Genomic DNA, 17,893 nt, shown 5'->3' on the forward strand with positions numbered 1-17,893 from the left:
TTAAAGCAAAAATGTAAAACAAAGATTTGATCATACCACTCTCTTGCCCAAAGGGTTCCTTTGGGTTCTCATTTCTTTTAGGAAGAAGTCCTCAACATGATTTACGAGGCTCTACATGATTTTGGTCTTGTAATGTAACTCTAACCTTCTTTTGTCTGTCACTGTCCATCTTATACTCTTAAGTTCCAGACATACTGAAGTTCATTCAGTTCCTTAAATTTCTTTTTGTTGCCATCTAGGATTTTGCATCTGCTGTTCCCTCTGCCTAGAATATTTTCTCTCCACTCCTCTACCGTTTGACTCTTGCCGTTGCTCCTACCCTCTGTTCGGATTGGATCACCATTCTTTCCTTCTTTATGTACATATAGCACTTTTTACTTTCCTGTTGTGGCACTGATCATGCAGTACTGAATTTGGTTGGTTATTTTTCTCTCCCTCACTAACATAAGGCCCTTGAGAAAGTAGTGCCTAGCATGTGGTAGGTATTCAGTAAATATTTGGTAAATGAGTGAACAATTGTAAATGAGGTGAGAAAGAGTGAGTAAAAAAAAGCATCATTGTACTGTTCTTTTGAGGTTGGAATGAACAATGAGTGGATATCTAAGAATTTCCAAAATTAAAGAGTCTGTTGAAAGGCCTTCAAGATTGAATCTTGAATAGGAAATTGACCACTCTCTAGCTAATCATGTATACTCTTGACTGGTCTGTTTGGACAAGCACATTCCCTCTGTCTTAATTGCCTGATTGTTTTATGGAGTCTGTGAACACTATTCAGGGTCCAGGAGGGGACAGGCCTTTTAGACCAAATCAGTGGCAGAGGTAAGATATACTTTGGTTTATTGCTACTGGGATTAGGACCAGTGCTTTGTAAAGCATGCTTATCATCTAATTGTGGGACTACATAGGTCATTCTAAAGAAGGCATTTGAGCAATTGGACAAGCAGATGCGATCATCAATCTAACTTAACTCTTGAGCATCATGAGGGCAACACCATCTTTGAGAACTCTCAGTGAAATCCAAAGGATATGGGGCCAAAATTCCTTCTTATACTGACTGAGATCTTGACCTCTATTATCATAATTTAAGCACCATAGGAAAGAACAGCAGACTGAGTATTGGGCAGCTTTATGTAACTATTGATTTTTGTGGACAGTTTAAGAAAGCGTCAAGTTGGACATTTTGTAATTATCACTACCTTTTAAGTATAGTGAGACATAGAGCAAATGTTTCCCACCATCCTTAGAAAATTTTTGTCTATACCTAGGTTCGCACTGCTCCTTGGAACACCACAAGGGCCTTCATTGCTGCCATGAAGGGCAAGTGTCTCCTGGAGGTGACTGGGGTAGCAGATCCCACAGGGTGTGGTGAAGGATTCTCCTATGTGAAGATTCCAAACAAACCAACACAGCAGAAGGTGAGACTGTCTGAATTTTGAGAAGGTGAAAAATCAAGGGAGGAAGAACTAGAGGTTAAGGAGTGGAGATGAATGGGTGGGGATCTGGAAAGCAGTTGACAGGATGATTTAAATGCCTACTTAAGGAGTTCAACTTACTAGGATTCTTTCCTGTTTTGTTTTATGTTTGAGGTAGGATGATAAAGAGCCTCAGCCAGTGAAGAAGACAGTGACAGGAACAGATGCAGACCTCCGTCGCCTTTCACTGAAAAATGCCAAGCAGCTTCTACGTAAATTTGGTGTTCCCGAGGAAGAGGTGGGTGTGGAAGAGGAAAACTTACAGGTTTCTAGGGACTTTGTACAAAGAGAGGGAAAAGCTTGGAGTCAGGTAGGTGTTAGGAACTATCTGGAGAATTGTGTAGTATAGGTTATGGTAGACTGGATCTTAGATACTTTTTCAGGTGTTAGCTTTCCTAAAGCTTTCTGGGTTTTTTGGTTTTGGGGATTTTTTTGTTTTGTTATTTTGGTCTGGCTTTCTAACCGTGTGCCCTGGTTTATCCTTTGAAATCCTTGAATGATTTGTGTGTATGTGTGTGTCTCTCTTGTAGATTAAAAAGTTGTCCCGCTGGGAAGTGATTGATGTAGTACGCACAATGTCAACAGAACAGGCCCGCTCTGGAGAGGGGCCCATGAGTAAATTTGCCCGTGGATCGAGGTTTTCTGTGGCTGAGCATCAAGAGCGTTACAAAGAGGAATGTCAGCGCATCTTTGACCTGCAGAACAAGTGTGTTGTTTGAGTGCTGCAGAAAATCCAAGCTGGAAAGGGATGGGGGGTCCTAGACACTATTTCACAGTGAAGAGAAGGTCACCTGATAATGTGACTAGGTGGTCAGGTATCTGTTCATAATACTGCTAGAGTACCGATTCACTTCAAAGCAACTTGGCAAAGGTTTTGAATGGCAAGAAGTGCTAGGTTCCATGGCAACTTCTGTAGCCTACTTGGGCCTGGCAGCCATTACAGTGGTGATAGGGGACAGTAGGGATTTTTTTTGAAGGCTTAGTGGTGAGAGGATGGTAATGGCCTATTAAAAATGACCGGTGTGCTGATCTGTTTCTCATGCTTTTTCCAGGAATTCTGAAAGAATTGCTGTACTATTTCCTATTTTGACTTTGCCTTGTTGACTAGATTTACAGGAAAACCTTGTAAAAGCTTTTCTGTTCAGGGCCCAGTGTCTTAGTGGATTTTGAATATTCCTTTTTTTTTAAACATTTTTTATTGATTTATAATCATTTTACAATGTTGTGTCAAATTCCAGTGTAGAGCACAATTTTTCAGTTATACATGAACATATATATATTCATTGTCACATTTTTTTCTTAAAGAGGAAATACCAATTCAACTACAAAGATAAGTTCAAAATGGCAATAAACATACATCTATCATTAATTACTGTAAATGTTAATGGACTAAATGCTCCAGTCAAAAGACATAGAGTGAATATTCCTTTTTTAAGGTTGATTTTCTAATTTCCTACTCTCACCTAACCTAAAGCTGTATTTCTTCAGCTCTTTCTCCACTTCTGTGTTTTCCCTCCTTTCAATTTAGTATTGTTTTTCTTCTCTTTAGGGTTTTGTCATCAACCGAAGTCTTATCAACTGACACAGACAGCAGCTCAGCTGAAGACAGTGACTTTGAGGAAATGGGAAAGAACATCGAGAACATGTTGCAGAATAAGAAAACCAGCTCTCAGCTGTCACGTGAGCGGGAGGAGCAGGAGCGGAAGGAACTACAGCGGATGCTACTGGGTGAGGGTAGTGACTTCACAGACAGACAGACAAGAAAAAGAAAGATCGAAAAAGTGTAAATAACTGCACACTAATTACTGAGGTAAAGCTGGAGGCAGAAGAAGTAGGAGATGAGTGTAGAAAAGCCTACAGATGAGGTAGGGAGATTACTGCAAACTGGACTCTAGGTTTGTCTGTGGGGCACAGGTTGAAAAGATGCTGCCAATCTACTACTGCCTCTGTCTGTATCAGGCCTGGCCAGGCCAGGGCTGTCAGTGCTGTACATGAAGTGAGCTTTCTGAGCATTCATTCTAGAGGGTAAGAGTTTTTAATACAGAATCTGTGGATGCATTTGGGGGGTTGTTCATGAACCCCCTGAAATCATATGTAAAATTCTGTACAAATGTGCCTTTTCTGAGGAGAAGAGCCATGCCTTTCAGAAGATTCTCAAAGGAGTCTTAGACACTAAAAAGTTTAAAATCACTGACCCAAAATCGCTTAAGTTGAGGGCAAGGATGATAAAGGCCTGAACTGGTTTGGGATATGGTCACTGGGAATGAAGAGAGAAAAATCAAAGTGATCTTAAGATTTCACTTTGGGCTTGCTGGAGAGATGGTGGTACTGTTGATTAAAGTAGTGCATTTTAGAGAAAGAAGCAGGTTTAAGATAGAAAGTTATAATATGTGGAGTTTGAGGTTCCCATGACACTTCCCAGTATAGGTGTCAAGCAGACAGTTGAAAACTTGGGTGTAGATACTGAGAGAGAGGATAAAGGCTGAAGATGAAGGTTTAAATGACTCTTCTCATTCACAGTAGTCTTTCCTTTGTTTCTGCTCTGTAAAAGCTTTGTGTAATTTTGTTGTTCTGACTACTTTGTAAAGATGTGATAAAGCCTTTCCTCCAGTGTGGTCCTGGACCAGCAGTATCTATATCACACGGGAGCTTGGTAGAAATGCAGGATCTCAGGCCTCACCTCAAACCTACTGGATTAGAATCTGTATTTTAAGAAGATCCTCAGATGATTCCTATTCATTCATATTAAAGTTTGAGAAACAAACTCTAGGCCTTAAGACTCTGGACTTGTTTCTGTGGTGCCATTTTTTCCCCTGGGTGCTTGGGTGCTTTCCTTTAATGTGATCTTCAACTACTTGCTGCTTGGACTTTCCTCTTGCGCTGTTGTTCAGAGGAATCAGAATACAGCTACTATTCTTCTGTTCCCTATGTAACAAACATGTAGTCTTTGAGATCCTTTCAGAACTTCCTGTACTTAGAAAAATTGGAGCATTGACAGTGTGGTCAAGTGAAGTCAGGAAGGGACAAATCAGTGTATTCTTAGGGCTGGTGGTGACTTTGATGCTTTCTGTAGAACCATAGTTTTATGGCATGGTGAGCTTCAGGGTCTCTATTCAACCCCAAAGAAATGGCCATTTGGGGGGAATGTGTGGAAATCTTTTTCTGCCTTGCAGCAGCAGGCTCAGCAGCAGCAGGAAACAATCACAGAGATGATGACACAGCTTCTGTGACTAGCCTTAACTCTTCTGCCACTGGCCGTTGTCTGAAGATTTATCGCACATTTCGAGATGAGGAGGGGAAAGAGTATGTTCGCTGTGAGACGGTCCGAAAGCCAGCTGTCATTGATGCCTATGTGCGCATACGGACCACAAAAGATGAGGAGTTCATGTAAGTTTGACTCCCCACTCTCCAGTGTGATACGGGGACGGGTAATAATCATGAGGAAGGAGGGAAGAGGAGATGCTTGAGTTTTAATGATAGGATTCTGCACAGTTGTCTCTGGCAGTCTATGTTAATTGGAAACCATCTTGCCTTTAGAATTTTGAGTTTGTACAGAGCCGAAGCACAGGGAGAATTCCAAATTTGCTGCAAAGCAAAGGCACGTTTTCAGTTCGACCTGGGTCCTTCGCATTTTCATGGGTTGGTAAAAATCTTAGGGACTCCTCTGGACTTGTTCTGACAGAGGTGCCTCTCTGCACATGGAAGGCTGATAAGTGGGGGAGATGAGAATGTCAGGTAGCCCCTTTATTTTGGTCTTGATGGATTAATAATATTCTTTTAATTGAAGTATAGTTGGTTTACAGCATTGAATTACTTTAGTTCTGAGATATTTAGATATCAGGACAGTCTTGTTGATTTAAGTTTGCTTAATGGATCTGTGATTTTTTTTCCCATTATTTAGTCGAAAATTTGCCCTTTTTGATGAACAGCATCGAGAAGAGATGCGAAAAGAGCGGCGGAGGATTCAGGAGCAACTGAGGAGGCTTAAACGGAACCAGGAAAAGGAGAAGCTTAAGGGTCCTCCTGAGAAGAAGCCCAAAAAAATGAAAGAACGTCCTGACCTAAAAGTAAGCATAATATTGTGTGATTGTAACTAACAAAGCAAAGGAAGAAACCTTACCTTTTCCATTAGCTTTGGCATCCTCCCTTGCTGGGAATGAGGACAGTTTTGTGAAAAACTGGTTTGAGTTGGTATGGCTACTTGGGTGTTACCAGTACTATTGGGATGGGTACTGACAACACCAGACCTAATCTCGTGCCATTGAGTGTCATTTTATACTTAATCCATTGGAAATATTTCCTATGAGTTAAGATAGGTGTGGTGGATTTTTTTTAATGTGTACATATATGTATACACATACACCTTGCTTTTAAATTGCACATATTAAAAGAAGCAACAGGAAAAAAACACACAATACAGGTTGCTTTGCATGATTTAGGTAGGATTCCAGATATTACTGTGCAGTGTCACTCTAATGTGCACCACAAAATAAGGCAACTGTGGTACAGTGGAAAGAACCGTGGATTTGGAAACAGATCTGGGTTCAGGTTCTTGTTCTGCCATTTAGTAGCTCTGTGACCATAACCTCTCCAAACCTGTTCTCTCTTCTATAAAATGATACCTGTCTCACAGTAATGGTGTATTAAGAGATGTAATGCATGGGAAGGACTTTATAAACTGTAAACTTCTCAACAAATGTAAACTGCTGTTAATGTGTACTAAGATCATTACGTATTTTAATGTTCCTTTCTTGTATGTGATATTACATAAGTATGATACAGCTTTGATCCCATTTTGCAGATGAAGCTGGGGCCAGTTGCAAAACTGAGATGGAGACTTGGTATTATTAAGCCTTTTCCTTGAGCTGAAAATACAACCATACTGGCTACCTGTGCTGCTGAATGCAACCTTGGGCTTCCAATAGCCTTTCTCCTGCATATTTAATATTTTCATAGTTTACAACTTAAATTGACAGTGGAAATCCTCTCCCTTTCTTCTTCACTTGATTTTTTTTTAATTGAAGTATAGTCGGTTTACAATGTTGTGTTAATTTTTGGTGTATAACATAGTGTTTCAGTTACACATATATATTCCTTTTCATATTCTTTTCCATTATAGGCTATTACAAAGTATTGAATACAGTTCCCTGTGCTACCCAGTAGGACCTTGCTGTTTATCTGTTTTATATATAGTAGTTAGTATCTGCAACCTCACTTGATTTTTAAAGAAATGTTCAGTCTCTGGATTTCATTTGGTTTTTAATGTGTCATTTCCATACATGTACTTTTGTCCAGTGGCTTCTGGCTGAAAGGTGTATAATGATTCTATTGGAACAAAAGTTCTGGGCCTGCCTTTGTTTCTCTTCTACCTTCTACGAATTTCTTAAAGCTAGCATGAAGCCTGCTTAACTCTGACATGTTGATACTTTTTTTTTTTTTTGCAGCTGAAATGTGGGGCTTGTGGTGCCATTGGGCACATGAGGACAAACAAATTCTGCCCTCTTTACTATCAAACAAATGCTCCACCTTCCAACCCTGTTGCCATGACAGAGGAGCAGGAGGAGGAATTAGAGAAGACGGTCATTCATAACGATAATGAAGAACTTATCAAGGTTGAGGGGACTAAGATTGTCTTGGGGAAACAACTAATTGAGAGGTAAGGGATAGCAGGCAAGAAGTGCCACGGGAGAGATCTATTGGAGGTTGGTGATATTGGTGGATAGCAGGGGTGAATGTGATGTGTTCTCTGAAGTGGAACTGAGGGCATAGGATTTTCCTCAGTAATCGTTGCTGGTAAAGAAAATTACAGTCTTGAAACATGTTCATTAGGCTCCACTACTTGCCGTTGGGCATGCTACCTAACTTTTCTGAGTCTCAACTTCCTTATTTACAAAATGAAACTACTCTTACCAAGGTAACTATTATGATAAAATGAGGGAGACTATATAAAGCATATAGCATAGCACCTGGCATATAGTAGATGCTCTTCTTGTCCTACTTCAGGCGCTTGTAATATTTGTAAGGTCCCTAATTTCAGATGTTCTGATAACGGACCATCCAAAAAGATTAAGGAAACAAACTATACTTATACCTACCTCTTGCCTTCAGAGAATTTAATAGATGATAATCAAGTAGAAAAGTTTTTAAATTAAAAAAGATTCTCCCCTGATTTTTTAGTTTGAAAATTGCAAACTTACAGAAAAGCTGAAGGAAAAATACAGTGTAGTATTGCTTTAAATTCACCAACTGTTAACGTTTGTCACATTTATTTCATCTTTATATATATATAACTTTTTTTTGCTGAAACATTTGGAAATTGCTGGCATCATGGCATTTTACTCAGATTCTTTAGCACACATCACCTAAAAATAAGGACATAACAAATATGATCCTATTATGACATCTAAGAAAATTAACATTAATTCAGTAATATCTAGTATTCAGTCCTTATTCAAGTTTCTCCAGTTCTCCCAATGTCCTTTATTGCCTGCCCCCTCTCCCTCCAATTCAGGATCCAATCCCAGTTCAAACATAAAGTATTTTGAGTCTGTCTTAATCTAGAACTGTCTTCCCCACCTTTTTAGTTTTTTATGATGCTGGGTTTTTTGAAGAGTCCAGGCCAATTGTCTCATAAAATGTCCCACATTCTGGATTTATCTGTTTTCTCATTGATTATATTCAGAGTAAATGTCTTTGGCAAGATTACTGCATAGATATCATGTACTTAACTGCATCACATCAGGAAGCACATAATGTCAGGTTTTCATACTATTTTGATCATGTTAAAGTGCTAATCCCCAGATCCCTCTATAATAAAGGTATACTTTTTCCTTTGTAATTAACATGTGGGTGAATATCCTATTCTCTGGCAATCTTTCTCTTAATAGTTTTAGCATCCATTGATGATCATTACCTAATTCAGTTATTACATTGGGGGTTGCTTAACAGCGGTTTTCTAATTCTAGCATCCTTTCTTCATTAACTGACATTCTGTAAAGAAGCGCTTCCTCTTCCTTTTTTGTTTGGGTATTATTGATTCTGAAAGTCTTTCTTTTGTACACTTAATGTATTACAATTCATTAGCATCATTATTAATTTTGATGCCCATATTGTCCCAAATTGACCCCTTCAGGCCAGATCCTCTGTCCTTTTGAAATGACCCAATAAATTTTGAAAACTTCTTTGCTCTCTGGCATGAGATGTTCCAGCCTCTCCTTGAAATTTCCCTATTCCAGACCCCAAATCAGCCATTTCTTGAGGATTCCTGGTTCCTTTTATTGGGAGTGGTATTTAGAAACTAAGATCTAGGTGTTAGATATGTTCATTGCCACTGAGATGTCATTGCTTCTAAGCTCTTAGTAGGCAGAACTAGGAAATATACCTGTATTATAAATCACAACTTCATATTGATACCTCCAATTCAGACTGTATCTACAGATTCTTCTTCATCTTCTCTCATTTCATATTTGTATCTTTTCTCTGGTTCCCAACCTCAGTATATTTATTCATTTTTCTGTTCTATGATTTGTACAAAATAGTTTGAGAATTACAATACCAATACTACTACCAACAACAAGCTCGTAAAGTAGATCCAGGGTGTTTTCTGTAATTTGTTGCCTTTGGATTATATCCACTGATGTTGTACAGTCAGTGAATATATGTAATTCAAATATATTTGAATTCTTTTTTGAGTGTGTGATTTTTTTGTCAATTCGATATGCAGTTATATTTATTTGTTTTTGTTTCTGTTAGGATTTGAGGTTTTTCCCCCCATCCTTGTTAATTTGTCAATATCTGAATAGTCATTATGTTTTGAAGCACATTTGAAAAGGAAAATTGTAGTATTTTGATCCCATATGTTGGAAGGGAAGAAAGTGGATGAGCTTTTAATGATTGAGGGAATCTGAGACTATTTTTTCTTTTCAAATCAGTTTTTATTTTCTTCCTTGTTTCTACGTTGAATCTAGCCCTTTAACCTTAGGATAGAATGTTGGAGCTGGAAGGATTCTTGAAATTCCTTTAGTCTAGTTCCCTTATCTTCCAAATAGGAAACTGAGGTGAAGTTGTGGCTTGCCTAGTTCTTTATTAATTTGGAGATCCTATGAGACCTTGCCTGATCTGAGCCTTAAAATGTGGGTGTCTGGCCTTTGGTTTGGCTTTTTCCTTCTAGGCTCATGCTCAGGTACTTTGGACTTTTTCATTGTAGTCGCTTTTTCTACGGGGACTAGAAATAGGGACTGCACGCTATGAAAGTGTTATTGATTGCAGTGCAGATGAGGTTCGCAGAAAATCTCTGGTTCTCAAGTTCCCTAAGCAGCAACTTCCTCCCAAGAAGAAACGGCGAGTTGGAACCACTGTTCACTGTGACTATTTGAATGTGAGTATCTGCATTGTTGCTTTCTGACCAGATGGGGTTCTCATTGATTCCCCTAGCTCTCTAAGCTATGGCCCTGATACAGCCTCAGATTTTCCTTTGGGCTTGCCCTGATAATTATATTTTGGAAATCTTGTAGTGAACAGTACACATATTTGTATTGTGGTTTTTTCTAATCTAAAACAGAATTCTGATTTCATATTTCTCCTTAGAGACCTCATAAGTCCATCCACCGGCGCCGGACAGACCCCATGGTGACATTGTCATCCATCTTGGAGTCTATCATCAATGACATGAGAGATCTTCCAAATGTGAGTTCAGTGCATTCCGATCTATGGATGGCAAGACCCTTTGTTCTGTCTGTGATTTCAGATAGAGGGCAGTAGATTATAGTCCTAGGAACCTGGAACTCCTAGTTCTTTGGAATATAGTTTTTAATTTATTTTTTAGTAGTTCAGTAGAGGATACAGTCAGACCTGCTCCATCTAGCAAGATTCCCTTGAGAACTGATGGCCAGGTAGAGACGGGTAAGATGTGAGAGTCTTCAGGCGTTGGTTCTGGCAAGTGTTCTTTGCTCATGGATGATTTCCGCTCTTATTTGCACAGACATACCCTTTCCACACTCCAGTCAATGCAAAAGTTGTAAAAGACTACTACAAAATCATCACTCGGCCCATGGACTTACAGACACTCCGTGAAAATGTGCGTAAACGCCTCTACCCATCTCGGGAAGAGTTCAGAGAGCATTTGGAGCTAATTGTGAAAAATAGTGCAACCTACAATGGTAAGAATCATCTGTTCCTTGACTACAAAAGTCACCTTTCAGATCCTTACTTATCTCTTATTGGTCCTAAATTCAGACTAGATTGGACTGACTAAAAGGACCTACAATGTATTCGTGCGTTTTGGGGTTATGAAAATCAGGTAATGTACATTTTAGTCATTTAATAGGTACTGCTTCTTTTTATTCCCACTTTTTATTGTAACCTCTGGAGAATTTGGAGTCTCTCTGTTGAAATGGAATGGGGAGTAGTGGGAGGAAGAAGTGGGCCTTGGTAAATAGAAGGGAGAGGCATTCATTGTGGATGAAACTCCCTGCAGAGTATGTGCTTGTGACTATATTTGCTATGTGTGAATCTTTGATTTGGTCTACAGCTCTGTCATAGGGGCTGTTATATGTCCACTTTGTGCAAAAGCTTGGAAAGACAAGGAGAAAGAAATTTGTTTTCTTTAAGAGGGGTAATAGTACAGCTTCTGCATATAGAGAATAAAGTTTTCTGGTTTCCAGTTGTATCCTTGAGCCCAGGTTCATGTGTAAGTGTAGGGATTAAGAGTACAGACAGAGTATGAGCTGTGGCTCTGCCACTTACTGAGTTACCTTAGACAACTTATTTAACCTCTCATAGCTTCTTCAGTTTTCTCATCTGTACACGTGGGACAATAGTAGTACCTAGATTTTAATACTTTTCACAAGCAGTCTATCTAGTCTCATCTCCAGTGACTGGCTCCCATACCTACTACAGATATAGACCCCTGCCACATTCAGCACTGTGTTTCACTAAATATCCTATGCCATCTCTTCATGCCTTTGCACAGTCTTTGCCCTTTGTGTGGAATGCCATTTATTCCCTTTCAGTGGTGAATTTTCATTCATATTTCCAGACCAACTCGTATTATCTCTTCATGAAGGCTTAGTCAGATTGCCCCCAAATACCCATTTTTCAATCCTCTGTGACCCCCTAACATAAGTAAATCAAATTTTATAGCTCTTATTCTATTATACATAATTATTTATGCATTATTTGTGACCACCTGGAGAGACTATTCATCTTTGCATTCTGAGGGCCTAGCAAAGTACCAGCTATATATAAGAGAAGAATAAATCTCTTAGGTCCAAATGTCATTCAAACTAGCAAAGATAAATGCTTAAACAAAAATCAGCTTGGAAGGGGAATGGGAAGCTAAGAGTTGACTTTGAAAATACAGAGCTTGAGATACCTGTGGGTCATTTAGGTGGTGGTGTTAGTAAAAATTTGGAAATCTAAGTTACGACTTTCTCCTTACATCCCTACGTAGGTCAATCTTCTTTATTCCGCATGCCCAAATGCTAATAATAGTACTATTACTGTCCATCTAGTTGGACAACCTAGAAATATTACTCATTGTTGATTCCACTCTCCCTCCCCTATGCTCATAGATCGCTAAGTGCCACAGATTGTAGCTTCTAAATTTGCTGGAACACATCCCCTTCCTTTTAGTCTTTGCTGCTACTATCTTAGTTGAGCCCTTGTCATCTCTTCTTTGACCTTTCACAGTAGCTTCCAGACTTTCTCTGTGCTGCTTGCTTTAATTCTTCACACTGTTGACAGGGTATTTTTTTTCTAATAGACAAATTTGAAAAATTACTCTCTAGCTTAAAATCTTTGGTACCTTTGTATTTCCTGTGAGACCTTTGTGTTCCTCTCTGCCTTTCCAAGTTCTGTTTCCTGTTTCTCCTCCACACATACCTACCTGTAGTCCAGTTGTACCAACACATTTCACAACAGGAATCATGTGAAATGTGTTGCTTCCTGTTTCCATGAATTTTCTTATTTATGTGTTTTTACACACTTTCTTCTCCCTCTGGAATGTTTTTCTACCCTGTTGTCTGCCTGATGTACTTCTACTCATCATTAATGACACTGCCCAATTGTCAGTCACAACACGCCTTCCCTACTCCTCCCTGGTATGCAGATTTTGTTGTTGTAGAACAGCTTAAAACACATTGCAACCCCTCCATAGTTCATAGCAATCAGTATATTCCTGTATTTACACTTACGCTCACTTTTTAAAAACTGTTATGGAAATTGTTAGTCATATACAGAAGTAGAGAGAAAGTAAATAAACTTCAGTGCACCTGTTCTCACAGTTCAACAGTTACCAGCATACGGCTGATTTTTTTTTTTAATTTTATTGAGTTACAGTCAGTTTACAATGTTGTGTCAGTTTCTGGTGTAGAGCACAATTTTTCAGTCATACATAAATATACATATATTCATTGTCACATTCTTTTTCACCATGAACTACCACAAGATCTTGTATATATTTCCCTGTGCTATACGGTATAATCTTGTTTATCTATTCTATATATACCTATCAGTATCTACAAATTTCAAACTCCCAGTCTGTCCCTTCCCACCCCCCTCCCCCCTGGCAACCACAAATTTGTATTCTATGTCTATGAGTCTGTTTCTGTTTTATATTTAAGTTCATTTGTCTTCTTTCTTTTTTTTTTTTTTTTTTTTTAGATTCCACATATGAGTGATCTCATATGGTATTTTTCTTTCTCTTTCTGGCTTACTTCACTTAGAATGACATTCTCCGGGGACATCCATGTTGCTGTAAATGGCATTATATTGTCATTTTTATGGCTGAATAGTATTCCATTGTATAAATATACCACAACTTCTTTATCTAGTCATCTGTCGGTGGACACTGAGGCTGTTTCCATGTCTTGGCTATTGTAAATAATTCTGCTATGAACATTGGGGTGCTGGTGTCTTTTTGAATTAAGGTTCCTTCTGGATATAAGCCAGGAGTGGGATGACTGGGTCATATGGTAAGTCTATTCCTCGTGTTTTGAGGAATCTCCATCCTGTTTTCCACAGTAGCTGTACCAAACTGCATTCCCACCAGCAGTGTAGGAGGGTTCCCTTTTCTCCACAGCCTCTCCAACATTTATCATTTGTGGACTTTTGAATGATGGCCATTCTGACTGGTATGAGGTAATACCTCATTGTAGCTTTGACTTGCATTTCTCTGATAATTGGGAATATTGAGCATTTTTTCATGTGCCTGTTGGTCATTCATATGTCTTCCTTGGAGAATTGCTTGTTTAGATCTTCTGCCCATCTTTGGATTGGGTTGTTTGTTTTTTTCTTATTAAGTCATATGAGCTGTTTATATATTCTGGAGATTAAGCCTTTGTCAGTCATCTTTTGCAAATATTTTCTCCCATTCAGCATACGGCTGATCTTATTCATTGTTTAGTCTGTATTTCCAGACATCATGTCATTTCATCCATAGATACTTCAAGCACTTATACCCAGTCTTACATTGATTTATTTTCATGTCATTCTCTTTGCCTAAATCAAGAACCCTCTAAGATAGGAACTGTGTCTTATTTTCCCTTTATTCTCATCATTGAACATATTCCAAGACGGTCATTAAACATTTGTTGAATGAATAAACAAATGCCTGCTAAATGAATTAATAAGTAGTTGAGAATAGAGCTGTGGTTTAGGCTCCGGGGAGCACTTATGCAGAGGATACTGAAAGAAAGTGGTCAGAATTATTGTTTAGATGAAAATACTTTAACTGTCCCTATGATGAGTTTAAGTTAGGGCAGCCACAAGCAGAGAATGTAGGAGATAGTTGGAGGATTTTCTGAAGCTCTTGTTACGGATTTCAAGGAAACTAAAGTAATAGTCTCAGGTGGGATGGGATTCTTTCGTGACAAAGGCTTTGAATTAGCCATATGTCAGGTGGGCATCACAAACCATGAGTTCTACAAACAAATTACTGTTGTAAATTTTGCATGCTAACTATGGAAGATTATAAATCATGCATCGATCCCCTCAGCCATCCTTAAACAAATTATCATTCCCCATCCATAGTATTGTTTTCAAGGTATTAAAGGTAACAGTATTGACAGTAGTGCTGCTGTCTATGGATATACACGAATAAGAGAGAGAGTTAAAATTGGTTGATTCATTCATGTCGTGCATGTGCTATGTGTTAGGCACTGAAAAGTGGAGATAAGACTGTTTTATCTGTAACTCAGTAGCTAGGCTGGTGCCTGGCATATATTAGGTGCTTAAGTAAATGAGTGGAAAGTATAGAGAGGTGTTGGCAGCTCTTGCCTCCCATTTTACTCCCATCACTTATTATTCCTCTGTAATTTAGGGCCGAAGCACTCATTGACCCAGATCTCTCAATCCATGCTGGATCTTTGTGATGAAAAACTTAAAGAGGTAAGACATTTAAAATGAGAGAAAGGCAGTAGAATTTGAAAGTGGCAGGTTGCAAGACTGAGGAAGTAGGGAATGTAACGGAAGTAGGAGGTAGAGAATTGTGGAAGTAGCAGATCTATAGTATGTTAGAGTCTGGAAGGAACCTTAGAAATCATAGTCTAATCCCTCCCTTTTGTAGATGGAAAAACTGAGGTCCATAGAAGAAAATGACTTGTCCTTGGCATCATGGCTATTAAATAGTGAAACTAGGATTAAAATCTAAAACCCACAGAACTCTTTAGAGAGGTCCAAGGAAATTGACTTCTCAGGAAATCAGCAGAAGCTAAGAGACTTGTTTTGGCAAGGAAAATTTTTAATTTTTAAAAGACAATCTGTATTTCATCTTCTTAACAAAACGAATATGGCACCTTTACAAGCTTAAAAAATACAAGTATGATGGTGTTAATATTGAAGTAGAAATTTCATAAGAAGACTGCTGCCCTGTCCTGCCTGCTATCTGCCATCCTTGATGGGGTGTCATTGCAGGACCCTTTTGCTTCAGACGTGTAAGATCTCCCATCTGTTAAATCATCGATGTCTCAAAAAAAAATTTCATAGAAGAGGATAACCAAGTGGCCATTACACATGAGAACATTCTCTACTTGATTGATCATTGGGGAAATGCAAATTTAAACCACGATTAGTCACTACTACGTATCCAGCAGAAAGGCTAAAATTAAAAAGGACTTTTAAAAAAAAGACTGATAATGCCAAGTCTTGGTGAGGGTATGGAACAATCAGTACACAAACTTTTTCCTGGTACTGTCTGAAATGAATTTATTGGGTTAGACTCCCTTACACAAAAATCACTTACCAACAATACTGTGTTCAGTGTTTTCATTGATAGTTTTATAGCAAAAACAATATGATATTAAAACTTAATTTGGTGAAGATGTTTTTGTTGTGAGAGCTAAGCTGTTGATGCCCAGGGATGTATATTGTTGATTATCTACAGGAATATAAGATACACTACCTAAAGGAGTGGTTGGTGCATCTCTTTTGATCCTTTTACTGGAATGTTATTTATTTGGACTTTTTGTGAGTCATTGAAAATTCAAAGTTAGTTTTTTTGGGACAAGGGCAGTAGACAACTGAACCTTGAATTATCCTTAGTTTTCTATGGTGATCACACCTCAGGGAAACCTCTGCCTTTGCTTTGCTTTGTTTCATATCAGAAAGAAGACAAATTGGCTCGTTTGGAGAAAGCTATCAACCCCTTGCTGGATGATGATGACCAAGTGGCATTTTCTTTCATTCTGGACAACATTGTTACCCAGAAAATGATGGCAGTTCCAGATGTAAGTGGTCTGTGTTAAATATTGTGAAGATAATACGGGGGAAAGGAAAGGATGATAGGATGTGTATGTGTACATACAGTGGGAGTCTGGAGGGTGGTGTTCGTCAATTCAAATGTATATAAATTTTAAAAAGAAACCTTATTGCTGTATGAGTGCATTATTGAAATCAAAGAGGCCAAGAGTTTATGGATATAGAAAGTTTCTTTATTCCTGTTGTTCTCATTCAGTATTTTAATGCTGCTTAATAGCCCTGGAAAGAGATTAGGATGCCAGCTAATGGGAGGCTTTGGATTTAGAAATACTTCTTGACAAATAACAGTTTGATAGTTACTCATGGTTTGTTGTCTTTTGTTTCATTTTTGGCTTTTGCAACTTTATGACATGGCCACCGTGTTGATTCTATGTATCATTTTGTTGTAATGATCCTCCCTAGGAATTCTGAACTGAGTTTCCTTTTGTGTTGTAGATATCTGTTGGATATGTGTAATGCTATAAAACTTCTGCATGGGACTAGGGAAAAAGAGATTTTAATTGTAACTATAGAGCAGGGGTCCTTACCCTATCAGGACATAGGAATCCTTAAAGGAATCCATGAACCCCTTAAATTATATGCAGAGTTTTGTGTAATAATGCATCTTTCTGGGAGAAAGGTCCATAGCTTTTGTCAGAGTCTTAAGAATGTTAGTAACCTAGTGAAGTGAAGGTTGAGAATCTCTGGTATAAAGAATGATTTCCTTTTAATTTCTCATGCTTTCTTTCTACTAGTCTTGGCCATTTCATCACCCAGTTAATAAGAAGTTTGTTCCAGATTATTATAAAGTGATTGTCAGTCCAATGGATTTAGAGACCATACGTAAGGTGAGTGATTTGGTCTAAAATGTCTTTTTGGAATCAAGTAACTTTGTGTGTGTATCTGAGTCCCTGATTCTTTTAATCACAGAATATCTCCAAGCACAAGTATCAGAGTCGGGAGAGCTTTCTAGACGATGTCAACCTTATTCTGGCCAACAGTGTTAAATATAATGGTGGGTATTTCTCTTTCTTTTTCTTTTTCCATCACTCTATCCCTCCAACATTGGTTAACATTACAACGATGTATAAGTGCGTAAAGCAGTCTTGAGCAGTGATAGCAGAATCAGTCACGTGACTTACTCTGCTTTTTCTTTTTAAACAAGCAGATATTTTAGCATGTTCAGTAAAGTTTATTAATAACTTTTAATAATGAAAAAGCAGTGTACATTTATTTTCTAAATTTTGGAAGGCACAGAAAAATGAGATGACAATAAAAATCAAATGGACATGACTTTGAGCCATCATTGCTTTCCATGAGGTATGAAAACTCACCTATGCCCAAGACCCTTAGATGGGCCTTAGGGAAATGTATTAACTGTAGTCCATGGTGCACTTCCTCGGAGGGTGGAGTTTCTGCTCAATATATGAACTGATTTGAATAATACATGCCAGGTTCTGTGCTAGTTACTTAATCTACTGATGGGAAACACATAGTTACTGTCCCCACATAACTCACAATCCAGTTAGTGGAGAGAAATAGTTAAAGGCAACTTGACAAGGACTATATTAAAAGAATATACAAAGCACCCTAGAAGAGGGGAAGCAGTACCTTCACCTAAGGGTTAGGGAAGGTTAATAAAGTTAATAAACAAGTTAATAAAGTTCAGTTTTGAATAGCTCACTTGT

General features: G+C 38.4%; 1 protein-coding gene across 5 annotated transcripts in view; it reads left to right on the forward strand.

Annotated features, from left to right (window-relative positions):
* Positions 1-17,893, forward strand: part of TAF1 (TATA-box binding protein associated factor 1) — a 64,425-nt gene that overhangs the window by 18,623 nt on the left and 27,909 nt on the right. For 4 of the 5 annotated variants that reach the window (XM_014563564.2, XM_014563563.2, XM_006189794.3 and 1 more), the window contains exons 19-32: positions 1,266-1,415; positions 1,591-1,710; positions 2,003-2,178; positions 3,022-3,200; positions 4,646-4,859; positions 5,374-5,539; positions 6,917-7,128; positions 9,741-9,849; positions 10,059-10,157; positions 10,453-10,630; positions 14,791-14,858; positions 16,073-16,195; positions 16,961-17,053; positions 17,136-17,220. In XM_014563564.2, coding sequence (XP_014419050.1) covers positions 1,266-1,415; positions 1,591-1,710; positions 2,003-2,178; positions 3,022-3,200; positions 4,646-4,859; positions 5,374-5,539; positions 6,917-7,128; positions 9,741-9,849; positions 10,059-10,157; positions 10,453-10,630; positions 14,791-14,858; positions 16,073-16,195; positions 16,961-17,053; positions 17,136-17,220 — 1,972 coding nt within the window. The remainder of the gene's footprint in view (positions 1-1,265; positions 1,416-1,590; positions 1,711-2,002; positions 2,179-3,021; positions 3,201-4,645; positions 4,860-5,373; positions 5,540-6,916; positions 7,129-9,740; positions 9,850-10,058; positions 10,158-10,452; positions 10,631-14,790; positions 14,859-16,072; positions 16,196-16,960; positions 17,054-17,135; positions 17,221-17,893) is intronic. The other variant, XM_032476007.1, reaches the window with a different exon arrangement.

This window comes from Camelus ferus, chromosome X (genome assembly GCF_009834535.1).
Source record: "Camelus ferus isolate YT-003-E chromosome X, BCGSAC_Cfer_1.0, whole genome shotgun sequence".
Lineage (NCBI taxonomy): Eukaryota > Metazoa > Chordata > Mammalia > Artiodactyla > Camelidae > Camelus > Camelus ferus.